The sequence below is a fragment of the Scyliorhinus canicula genome, chromosome 27 (assembly GCF_902713615.1).
Source record: "Scyliorhinus canicula chromosome 27, sScyCan1.1, whole genome shotgun sequence".
NCBI classification, from domain to species: Eukaryota; Metazoa; Chordata; class Chondrichthyes; order Carcharhiniformes; family Scyliorhinidae; genus Scyliorhinus; species Scyliorhinus canicula.
Window position 1 is genome coordinate 7,268,111 of NC_052172.1, and position 12,979 is coordinate 7,281,089.

Consider the following 12,979-nt stretch of genomic DNA (forward strand, 5'->3'; position numbering starts at 1 on the left):
TGGCCATTCCCATGGAGGCAGACGGCGTCAGGGAAGAGTTTCTGCTGTTCCTGGCATCTGTGCCGTGTTGGCCAGTCTTCGATCGCGCCATCCAGTCTTGGCCTCCACACACAGCTGCAGGCCAGAACCGTCATGTCCACACCCCTGGGTGACTGTTGTTCGGATGCTGAAGAAGGATGGCATCTCTGCCCTGACCTGGACCATCACGCGAGCCCCCCCACAGGACGTGCCGTCTTCCAGGCTGTGCATCTGCATGTTGGCTTCAAAGGCCCGCAGTTCTTTTTTAACATTTAGAACACCCAATTCCTTTTCTTCCAATTAGGGACAATTTAGCGTGCACATCTTTGGGTTTTGGGGTGAGACCCACACAGACATGGGAGAATGTGCAAACTCCTCGAGGCCAGTGACCCAGGGCCAGGAATGTCTACTTTGCAAATGGCATACCCGGGCGATGCTCAAGATGTATCGCTCTGTTAGCAACAGGCCCATCGCTGAATTGGACAGACACTATTGGTGGGATCACCTTGTCCTCTTCAAAAAAGTTAGCAATGGCTTGTGGTCTGTCACATTGGTGAATCGACGGCCATACACGTCCTGGTGAAATGTCTTCACTGTGCTGCGATGCCAGTGCCTCTGTTTCTTCTCTGAGCATTCATGCTTCCGCAGCGGCCAACGTCCTTGGCGCAAATGCTATCGGCGTTTTCTCTTCCGCCCGCCATGTGAGACAATTCAGCTCCTATTCGTAAGGTGAGGCCTCGCGCATCACCGAAAGAGGCCGGCGATTGACACAATGCCGCACCGCCGAATCGTCCTCCATCGATTTCGGGGAGCTTCCTCTGTCCTCTCGGCCGTATTGAGCGGTACCTCTGATCCAAACTGACAGCTTGGGAACGCAGTGGTTTGCCACGAGCTCTTTCGTTTTGGAGTCTGAGACTGTGGAGTACATCAGGCGCGGAAAGTGGGGCCCCTCAGATGGTCAGATTAATAATCATGGCGATCTCCCCAACAATAGTGTTCGCCTCAAAGAAATAGCGTATGTGCTCCACGTATTGAACCCACACCTCCAACAAGCCGGCAAAGAGCAGCATTTTCAAAATGGGGCAAACCTTATTCTGTCGTGAAGAGGTGGCTACGCTCCAAACGGTTAGCAGCACCGACTGCAGGTCCACTTCATCCTCATCGCCAATTTAATCATCGCAGAAGAGTCCGAACACTTAATGCAAAGGTTTATACCAAGTAAAGTAAATATAAGTAACGGTGCCAGTCCCAGCCGGGACGACTCTGCAGCTCAGCTCCTACCTGGGTCAGCTTTTAATGTCCTGAGTTAACTATCCCACTGATGGGCCTCCGCCCCCTCAGCGGAGGGGAGCTCCTACTCCGCAAGGCTCAGAGTTATAAGAAGCAGGGTAGCATGGTGGTTAGCATAATGCTTCACAGCTCCAGGGTCCCAGGTTCGATTCCCGGCTGGGTCACTGTCTGTGTGGAGTCTGCACGTCCTCCCCGTGTGTGCGTGGGTTTTCCTCCGGTGCTCCGGTTTCCTCCCACAGTCCAAAGATGTGGGTTAGGTGGATTGGCCATGCTAAATTGCCCGTAGTGTCCTAATAAAAAGTAAGGTTAGGGGGTTGTTGGGTTACGGGTATAGGTGGATACGTGGGTTTGAGTAGGGTGATCATGGCTCGGCACAACATTGAGGCTGAAGGGCCTGTTCTGTGCTGTACTGTTCTATGTTCTATGTTCTATAACGGGGGGGGGGGTCTCTGGGTTATCTATTATCATCCATCTCTACGGTGCACGATATTGCTAGGGTCATAGCAGACACGGGGAGAAAGTGGAGCCTCCACACAGACCGTCACCCGAGGTTGGAATTGAACCCAGGTCCCTGGCACTGTGAGGCTGCAGGGCTAACCACTGTGCCACCCTGGTTTTCCTAGGTGAATTAGATTCTGTAGCAGCACGACGGCCAACTGCACTGAGAAATGTCGTGACCTTTCAGTCCTCCGGGACCCGATTAGCTAAAAACAATTGGAATATTTCTTCATATGAATCCCAATGGGCTGGATTTTCCGCATCCCGACCCCGTTTGCCCGGCTCCAGTTTGCCGATTCTCCGGGCACCGAAAATCGGCGTGACCGCGGAGTACGCCGGCCGCCGGGGGGGGGGGGGGCATTGCCAGAGGCCCGCCCAGCAATCCTCCACCCACGACCCGACGTTCCCGACGGCGTGGAACTAACCACCTACTGCCGGTTAGATGCTCGCATGCGGACAGAGTCCCTGGTCGCGGAAGGGGTGGATCGGAGATCAGGGTTGGCGGGGGGGGGGGCCTTATAGGCACTGGGGATTTAATGTGCGGGTGTTGGGGCTCAGGCGCGCGGACGATCGGGGGGGGGTCTATTCCTTCGGTCTGGCTCCGCGATCTGGGTCCGCAATGGAGCGCGCCCTCTTACCCGGGATACGGGGGCCCGTATCTGCAGCAAAAGCTGCGAGATTCACTGCGGGTCCCTGCTGGCCCCCTGCAGGGCTAGGAATTCATTTGACTTTTTTCAGGAATTTCAGGAGTAAATCTCCACCGATTTTACGCCGGCGTGGGAGCCATAGTCTCAATAATGGAGAATCCAGCCCCATGTTTTTCCTGCTATTTGTGGATCCTGGCTCCTAAGGTTTACACTTTATCCCTTCTGACTGTGCTGGAAAGTTTGGCACAAACAACCCCTTCAACAAGCAACGAGCAAATCCTTTTCTATTTTATGCCTGAACGTTTCGACTTTTCAACCGAGTAGTGGCATGTGCAGAGACGGCAGCCTTCAAATCCCTTTCCCCCCAAACCGTGCACCGTCACCACATGCACGTTCCCTGCAGCCCAGATCCCACCCACTCCAACACCAGCGAACCTTCCCCGACTGCCAGAGTCTTCTTTGTCATGTGAGAGTCCCTTTAAGAAAAGTGTGTTATATCCAATGGTTGCAGTGATGTCAGTGAGTGGGTGGAGCTGAGCTCTGCTCTGCTTTTTAGTTTCGCTTTGAGCTGGGAACTGTTGTGGGCTCTGTGCTTAGTTTCACTTTCAGTTGGAGAGCTGCATTCAAACCAAGCAGACGTATTTCGGCCTCTCTCTCTTCATGCTAAAGAATGTTTCCAGATCACTTGATGATTTCAAAGTAATACCTGTTTCTGTAAGGAATGCAAACCTACTGTTTTTTGGGTTATTTGACTGATGGATTTGTTAGGAAGTTACTAAGGGTTACCTATAGAGCACTGTATCTTTTTGGGGGGTTATCAATGTTGGTCGTTGGTAAGATGTTTACTGTGGGTTTATATAATGTTAACTTGTTTCATAGACTGAACATTGTTTTGTTTTAAACATACTTTAGCTCTCAGTTGTATCACACCTGTAGAGTGGGCCCTTGTGCTCCCCATAACCAAAATCTATTAGAAATTGTGGGTCAGGTGAACTCCATGATATACTCTGGGGTTCTCTAAACCCTGGCCCCGAATATCTTACTCACAGTTGCTGTCGAACATTTTTTGTTAAACCTTCACATCAGCGACACTGCTTTGTCCAACATCTGTGTGAGTCCAATCTCGAGAATCTTCCGTTGCCCCCGATGACGTCCAACAATTTGTCAGCACAAATCTTCTTTCCAATCCTCGTTGCCAGCTTTCGCTCCTCTTGCATTTCTTTGTTGCCACAAAGAGGAATGGCATGGAGGTGCCCACACTCTGGGTCTGAGTAAAACACGACGAGAGGTTGATAAAGGGTGTTGCTCAATACAATCAAGATGGTGATTTGCCCAAAGCCCACGCACACACTGGTGACGTCACTGTGATACATAACCAGCAGGAATGTATTCCCGGACACATAACAGGAGGGCTGGAGGAGGTGACAGGGGACAGGGAGAGTTATTGGGACGGGAGGAGGTGGCACAGTTAGTGAGGGTTGGAGGGAGTGGAGGAGGTGCAGATATAGGGAGGATTGTAGGGGGTCGGAGCGTGCAGGATGGGGAGGAGGTTGCAGATGATTGGCAGGGTTGGATGGTCTGGAGGAGGGTACCGAGATAGGGAGCTCTGGAGTGGCTGGAGGAGCTTCTTGCGATAGGGGTTGATTTGTAAGGGCTGGAAGAGGTTACTGAGTTGGGGAGGGGTTGGAGTGCCTGGAGGTGGTTACAGAGATACAAAGGATTGTATGGGCTGAAGGAGTATACAGAGACAGGGAGGTCTCGAGGTGCATGTGTCATGTGATAGTACCTTGAAGAAAGGATGTTTAAGTAATGTACCTTTAAGAAATGAAGCAGCTCATAGTACTGAAGTGATGTCAGAGGATGAGCTGAGCTGAGATCACTTCTGCTTTTGGGAGTTTTTTGGTTTCAGTTTTGAGGAAAAGAGCTTGTAAAAAAGTTAAGTTGAATTCATGGAATAAACATTGTTTTGTGTTCAAAAACCCATGTGTCCATAATTGTAATACCACACCTGGAGACCAAGACATGTGCTTCAAAAGCAACAATCCATTAAAGGGAGAGGTTGGTTTAACTCCATGTTACATTTTGGGGGTTCTGAACACGCCGTTCCTATAACAATGGAGGAGGTTACAGAGTTAGGGAGGGTTGGAGAAGATAACTGAGACAGGGAGAATTGTATTGCTGGAGGGGTTACAGAGATAGGGAGGGTTGTATTGGTGGAGGAATTTACAGTGTTAGGGATTGTTATATGGGCCTGAGGAGATTGCAGAGATAGGGAGGGTTGGAGCAGCTGGAGGAAGTTACAGAGATACGGTGGGTTATATGAGCTTCAAGAAGTTGCAGAGATAGGGAGGGTTGGGGCAGCTGGAGGAGGTTACATAGATAGTGAGGGTTGGAGTGGCTGGAGGAGGTTACAGAGATAGGGATGGTTGGAGTGGCTGGAGAGGTTACTGAGATAGGGAGGGGTTGGAGTGGCTGGAGGAGGGTTACTGAGATAGGGAGGGTTGGAGTGGCTGGAGGTGTTACTGAGAGAGGGAGGATTGTAGGGGCTGGTAGGCATTACTGAGATAGGGAGGGTAATAAGGGACTGGAGGAGGTTACTGAGATAGGAGGGTAATAGCCGCTGGAAGGGAGCACAGAGAAGCGAGGGTAATAGGGGGTGGAGGAGGCACAGAGATAGAGAGTAATAGGCTCTAGAGAGGGGACAGAGATAGGGAGGGTAATAGACGCTGGAAGAGGGGACAGGGAGAGGGGAGGATGGGAACTTGCAGATGAGCCTATCCAGGCTGTGTAAGCGATGCTGCCTGAGGCACTTCCATTGCTTTTGACTGGGCAGAGAATGGAATGGGTGTGGTATAAATTCCTCCAATTGGTTCACAATCTGGCTGACATTCCAGCAGGCTAACTCTAACCACACTCTGTAACTCCTTGGATTGGGAAGTGGAGCTGGAATGAATGAGAGCAGGAGAGGAAACTGAGGCAGGATTATTCTTTGCCAAATCCACGCCTTGGCAGGAACGGCTGGTGAAAATTTAGGAAAAATCGACCTCATCTCCCAGAACACAGGCCAAGTGTTAAATCAATTTATGATGCGTTGCAAAGAAGTGAGGTGAAACATAGTTTTTCCGCAGTTTCAACCTCCCCACTCTCCAATCACCCAAACATTCACAATGAAACAGAGGATGATCGCCACGTGTTTGGACTCTTTAACAGCCTCTGTGTATCGAATCGCATGTCTGCTTTCTATTCAGTTGCCAACTCTGATTGGACCAAATCCTGGAGATTTGATCACATGACCCAGAACGTCAAGTCAAACTCTCTTTTTTTTCCCCATTGTTTCAAGGTCCCATATTTGTATAACTGAGAAACTAAACTATTCAGGGAATATTTAAACAAGACACTTTTCAATACACCAATGATTCTCCTGAGATTTGCTGGCAGGTCGGGGAAACAGGTCCTCAGCTCCATGAAACGATCGGATAATCCTGGACTGGAAGTCGTACTTCCGCCTCGGGGTCAGGTTTCTGGGATCCAGAAGCAGTTTCTTGCTGTGCTGTAACCATTGCGTAATCCTGTGAGGTGTTGATGGGGTCACATAAAGAGGGATGGTAATGATTTGTGTTGGGTATAAACACTGCGGTAAACCAATTGTTGTAACAGCCTGCTTCGAGGCTCAAGCCAGGATGGGACTCGCGATTTTTGGGGTTTGGGGTGGAGCCAGGAGTGCAGGAGGCGAAAGAGGCGGTGTGCTGGCCTTTGCGTCCCTAGTAGCCCGGCGAAGGATCTTGCTATACAATGGAGGATGCGAGGCCCCCAAGCGTGGAGACCTGGATCAATGACATGGCGGGTTTCATTAAGCTAGAGAAGGTCAAATTCGCCCTGAGAGGGTCGGTACAAGGGCTCTTTTAGGCGGTGGCAACCTTTTCCTCGACTTTCTGGCTCAATGATAGGGTACGGGGACAGTAGCAGCAGCAACCCGGGGGGGAGGGGAGAAAAGGGGGAGGGGGCGGACCATGACTATGTTTGTTTATTTAATTTTAATTTATTTTTAAGTTCTTTTGTTGTTCATTGGGGTTGGGGGGGGTGGGAGGATGTGATACATGCGTCGATACGGTCTGGGGTGTTACAGTTATTATGGGTTATTTTGTTGCATTTCATTGTTTGTCGTTATGTTTTATATTTTCTGTAAAAAATTCCAATAAAAATTATATTTAAAATAAAGTAACAGCCTGCTTCTGTGCTCTAACATTTGGCCAGGATATTTGCAAATATCTGTGGTGATTTAGGGAATTTCGAAAGGACAACCTGGAGCAACCTGGGAGTGGGCAGGGGTCACAGGACACGATGTGATTCTGAAATGGGAAACCTAAACTCAATGGGTTATTTGAACTCCGTGCTGAGTTCAAACAGATCCCGGGCTGGATTCTCCATTTCTGCTGCTCAGTGCCGATGCCAGCGAAACATGTGTCGCCTTTTACGATCAAAAAAATCTGCGTCAAACTCTCACCGATTTTGGGGACTGGTGAGGGGCTAGAAGCGGCACCAAGGGAAACTCCCGGCTCCTGATATTTTGGAATCCGTGGCCTTATTCCAAAATGTGGAGGTTATGAATCTTAAGAGAATTTTTAAGTGCTCTTGAAGGGTTGACAAGGTCTGTAGAGCTGTCACGCGGTCAAGTTATTTAAGTGAACAGCCCGGTGTTAGAGATTTGAAAAAAAAAATTGCCTGTGTCAGATTGGAAAAATCTGCTCTAGCGGTTTCAATAGCTGTTTGTTGACATAACCCTAAATGCTACCATCAGAGCATTATTAATACCTTACTACCTTTCTATCAATATCACAGGGGGTGGGGGGGGAATGCTTGTTAGCTCATAGTTTGTTTTAAAACTTGAACAGGTTGTAAAGAAATAGTTGATGTGGGGCTATAAGGGCCATAGAGATGGGCGTGGGGTCATAAGTTGGCGGAAGGGTTATGTGGGATTGCTTGGTATGAGTGGGAAGTGGGTGGGATGTAAGGGTAAGAGAGTTTAGTGTTCCAGAAAGCAAGTGTGAAATTGTCCCAGAGATCGTGAGCACTCGGCAGCCCCTATGGCCGCTTCTGATTGGTGTACGGGACAGGCAGGCCCCACCTTCCTGACCCCGTTTTACCCCAGGTGAATATTCTGGGCACTTTTTCCTCGAGGTGGCTGTGGATTTGCTGAGTCCAAATTCTAGGCCCACATGTGCTAATTGGCTGCCCTGTTCTATAATAATAATAATAATCTTTATTGTCACAAGTAGGCTGACATTAACACTGCAATGAAGTTACTGTGAAAAGCCCCCAGTCGCCACACTCCGGCGCCTGTTCGGGTACACGGAGGGAGAATTCAGAATGGCCAATTCACCTAACGAGCAAGTCTTTCAGGACTTGTGGGAGGAAACTGGAGCACCCGGAGGAAACCCACGCAGGCATGGGGAGAACACGTGCAGACTCCGCACAGACAGTGACTCGAGGTTGCAATCGAACCCGGGTCCCTGGCGCTGTGAGGCTGCAGTGCTAACCACTGCACCACCGTGCTGCCCGTCTATCAGGTTACCTCTCAGTCGTCTCTTTTCTAGAAAAAATCCCCCAACCTTTTCAATCGTTGATAGTTCTGCCCTCGCAGTTCTGGTATTTCCCGTAGCAGCCTCCCCGAACAGGCGCCGGAATGTGGCGACTAGGGGCTTTTCACAGTAACTTCATTTGAAGCCTACTCGTGACAATAAGCGATTTTCATTTCATTTTTCATTTCCTGACCTGAATTGGAGGACATGATGATAACTGTTAGCCAGCTTGACTCTGCTCACACTGAGGTTTTATTTTCTGAAATTTATTCTTTCATGGAATGTAGGCATGGCTGACCTCTGACCCGTTTACAGCAAAGTCGTCGTGCCACGGCCCAGCCTTTCCAATTGTTTCAGGGAGGTGCGGGCATCGCTAAAGCCAGCGTCTGTTGCCCATCCCCAATTGCCCTTGGACTGCGGGTGCCTCGCTCGGCCATTCAGAGAGTTATTAATTTTGGTGTTTTGTTTTCCCCCTCGGAATGCCGCAGTGAACACTCTGGGAATCAGTGACGACCTCAAAGAATTGCTCCAGGATGTGATGGTGGACCGACACAAGTTGGCGCTGGGCAAGACTTTAGGAGAAGGTAAGGACGGGAGTGTGGTTCGGGGCGGGGGGGGGGGGGGGGGGGGGGGGGGGGGGGGGGGGCTCCTGTTGCATGCTGGTGACACTCCCCCAGCACAATGAACACGCAGAAGGGTCAATTCTGCATCCCTAAATGAAGGAGTTGCTTTGGACCAGAGTGAAGTTTAATGAGATAATTAATTTGACATTAATGAGACATTTCAAGAGTTAATCCAAGTACTTTTTAAACGTTGCGAGGTTTCCTGCCTCAACTACCCTCCCAGGCCACCCACTCCTGATTCGCATCACCCTCTGGGTGAAAATAGTTTTCCTCCAATACCCTCTCGAGCTCCATATTATGCCCCCTTGTTATTGAGCCTTCAACTAAGGGGAATAGCTGCTTCCTATCCACCCTCTCCATGCCTCTTCTAATCTTATACACCTCAATCAGGTCGCCCCTCAGCCTTCAGGAAAACAACCTGAGCTTATCCAGCTTCTCTTCACAGCAGAAACGTTCCATCCCAGGCAACATCCTGGTGAATCGCCTCTGCTCCCCCTCCAGTGCAATCACATCCTTCCTATAATGTGGCGACCAGAACTGCGCACAGTATCCAGCTGTGGCCTCACCAAATTCCTGTACAGCTCCAGCATAACCTCCCTGCTCTTATAATGTATGCCTCAACTGATAGAGGCAAGTGTCACGTATGCCTTCGTAACTACCCAGTTCACCTGTCCTGTCTTAACCTGATCTCTGCAACCAGAGAGATTACCACCTCTGGTTGGCTATATTCCTGGAGGTTTTATCACAAGACCTTGCTACTCCAACTACCCAATTCCATAAAACAGACTAGCGTTTTACTCTGGCGTTATTCATAGCAGCGTTGAATCTCCCAGTTGAAAGCTTTTCAAAATGTGGCCAATACTGAAACCAGCTCCTTCATTCGATCCTGCCCTGAAATTGCTCCTGTGAACAAATTTCCTTTCATACCTTGGCACCACGTCCAACATCTCAGTACCCCGATCAGTGTGTTCCTTGTTTGACACTCCACCCAATCCTATAATCACCAATTCTCACCTTTGTCATGAGTTCAGTCTTCAACCAGTATTTAGGATTTATATTGGGATTCAATTGGGAATAGGGTTAAAATTAGGATTGGAATTGTGATTGGGCAATAGGATGAATATTGGGACTGAGATTGGGATTGGCAAATGGATGAAGATTGAGATTGGGTTTGGCAGTAGGATGAAGATTGGGATCGAGAGTGGGATCGGAAAATAGATGAAGATTGGGATTGAAATTAGGATTGGTAAATGGATGAAGGTTGGGATTGATATTGGGATTGGCAAATGGATGAAGGTTGGGATTGAAATTGGGATTGGCAGTAGGATGAAGATTGGGATTGAGATTGGGATTGGCAGTAGGATGAAGATTGGGATTGGCAGTAGGATGAAGATTGGGATTGGCAGTAGGATGAAGATTGGGATTGGCAGTAGGATGAAGATTGGGATTGAGATTGGGATTGGCAGTAGGATGAAGATTGGGATTGAGATTGGGATTGGCAGTAGGATGAAGATTGGGATTGGCAGTAGGATGAAGATTGGGATTGGCAGTAGGATGAAGATTGGGATTGAGATTGGGATTGGCAGTAGGATGAAGATTGGGATTGGCAGTAGGATGAAGATTGGGATTGGCAGTAGGATGAAGATTGGGATTGGCAGTAGGATGAAGATTGGGATTGAGATTGGGATTGGCAGTAGGATGAAGATTGGGATTGGCAGTAGGATGAAGATTGGGATTGAGATTGGGATTGGCAGTAGGATGAAGATTGGGATTGGCAGTAGGATGAAGATTGGGATTGTGTTTGGGGTTAGGATTGAGATTGATATTGGGATTAGGAATGGGATTGAGGATTGGGGTTAGGCTCATTTGTAGAGACCCGACTAATTCCTTCATGGAAAAGCGAAACATGTTGCTTTGTTTGATCTCTTTCACCTTAATGTACAGATTTATTTATTTTGCCTAGGGGAGTTTGGCTCGGTCATGGAGGGGCAGTTGAACCAGGATGATTATCTTCTCAAAGTGGCTGTCAAGACGATGAAAAGTAAGTGGACTGTGACGTCCGATTGGCCGAAGGGTTTTTCATGGGGGCCCAGTTGATGCGGACGAAGCTTTCGCTGGGAACCAAATGGAATCTCTAAAGGGTCAAGTACCCAAGCAGGTGCTTTGGATGGAGAGTGACACTGTGTTCCTCTCTGCTGGGGCCACCCACGACCAGGAACACTGTTTCTTGCCAGGAGTATTCACCCTGGCCTCTGCTCAGGGTATGGTCACTTGTGCATAGAATTGTATGGAATGTACAGCCCAGACACTCGCCTTTCAATTTAACTGAACCATTCCAGTATTTATACTCCACTTGCGCCTCCTCTGATCCAGGTGTCCTTGGAGAGAGGGAATGCGGTGCCCCAGGGGCATCATCGGGCCTTCCATGCTCGGTGGGCCCCACAGGGACTGGGGTGCATTACTCATCCTCTTAAATCACGTTTTGGTTTTGATGTTTTAAGTTCAATTTGCGATTTGTTTCTGTTGAAGGCAGTTAATGCGCCTTTAATTTGCCCCTTAGTTTATTTGATTTAGTTAAATTGGTTATTTGATTCTCCAGCCATGTGCTCAACCACTCAGTCCCCTATTCCAATGCTCACTGGCAGGAGGCACTGGGACTAATCCTCCGACCGTTGCCCTTGACTGATTTCTAATTTCCTTCCATACTCCCGAAAATCTGCCGCGACGCCCTCATCTCTCCTCCTACCTGTTGCTGGTACAAATGTGGACGAGGACCTCTGACTGTTCACCCGCCCCCCCCCCCCCCCCCCCCCCCCCCCCCCCACTCTCCCCATCCCCCAGAGGATGTCCTGCAGCCGCCCAGCGACATCCTTGACCCTGGGTTGGGGGGGGGGAAGAGAGAAGCCTGAGATTATTCTGGTTAACGCAGAGAAAGTTACGGGGCAGGTTTTGGCAGGAGGTGGGGCAAAGCTTTTTCCTCAGCCAGGGTGGCTGGTAATCACCAGGCACAGATTCCAAAATACCCGAAGCAAGAGAAGAATTAATTTACATTGCAAGCTGTTGCGATCTGGACTGCATTGTGCCTGGAGCAAACGCAGCCACAGCTTTTAAAGAGAATTGGTTAAATTGGTTGAGAATTGGGCAGCACGGTAGCATTGTGGTTAGCACAATTGCTTCACAGCTCCAGGGTCCCAGGTTCGATTCCCAGATTGGGTCACTGTCTGTGCAGAGTCTGCACATCTTCCCCGTGCGTGCGTGGGTTTCCTCCGGGTGCTCCGGTTTCCTCCCACAGTCCAAAGATGTGCAGGTTAGGTGGATTGGCCGTGATAAATTGCCCTTAGTGTCCAAAATTGCCCTGAGTGTTGGGTGGGGTTACTGGGTTATGGGAATAGGGTGGAGGTGTTGACCATGGGTACGGTGCTCTTTCCAAGAGCCGGTGCAGACTCGATGGGCCGAATGGCCTCCTTCTGCACTGTAAATTCTATGATAATCTATGAAGTACTTGTCAGGCTCTGGGATAAGTCTTACATCCATAGGACTGAGTCAGCACGGCTTCGTCAAGGGGAGGTCATGTCTGTTAGAGTTCGTTGAGGAGGTAACAAGGAAGTTAGACAAAGGAGAACCAGTGGACATGATTTATTTAGATTTCCAGAAAGCCTTTAACAAGGTGACGCATAGGAGACTGTTAAATAAGTTAAGAGCCCATTGTGTTAAGGGTAAGATCCTGGCATGGATAGGGGATTGGCTGACTGGCAGAAGGCAGAGAGTGGGGATAAAGGGGTCTTTTTCAGGATGGCAGCCGGTAACTAGTGGTGTGCCTCAGGGGCCTGTGTTGGGATCACAACTTTTCACAATATACATTAATGATCTGGAAGAAGGAACTGAAGGCACTGTTACTAAGCTTTCAGATGATACAAAGATCTGTAGAGGGACAGGTAGTATCAAGGAAGCAGGGGGCTGCAGAAGGACATGGACAGGCTCGGAGAGTGGGCAATGAAGTGGCAGATGGAATACAATGTGAAAAAGTGTGAGGTTATGCACTTTGGAAGGCAGAATGGAGGCATAGACTGTTTTCTAAATGAGGAAATGCTTCAGAAATCAGAAGCACAAAGGGACTTGGGAGTCCTTGTTGACGATTCCCTTGAGGAATTCAGGTTCCGTCGGTAGTTAAGAAGGCAAATGCAATGTTAGCATTCATGTTGAGAGGGCTAGAATACAAGAAGGGGATGTACTTCTCAGGCTGTATAAGGCTCTGACCAGACCCCACGGAGTATTGGGAGCAGTTTTGGGTGCCGTATCTAAGGAAGGATGTGCTGGCCTTGGA

General features: G+C 49.2%; 1 protein-coding gene across 1 annotated transcript in view; it reads left to right on the forward strand.

Annotated features, from left to right (window-relative positions):
- LOC119957700 (tyrosine-protein kinase receptor UFO) overlaps positions 1 to 12,979 on the forward strand; it is a 157,907-nt gene that overhangs the window by 129,174 nt on the left and 15,754 nt on the right. Inside the window, 2 exon segments of the mRNA XM_038785765.1 lie at positions 8,521 to 8,616; positions 10,619 to 10,696. Coding sequence (XP_038641693.1) covers positions 8,521 to 8,616; positions 10,619 to 10,696 — 174 coding nt within the window.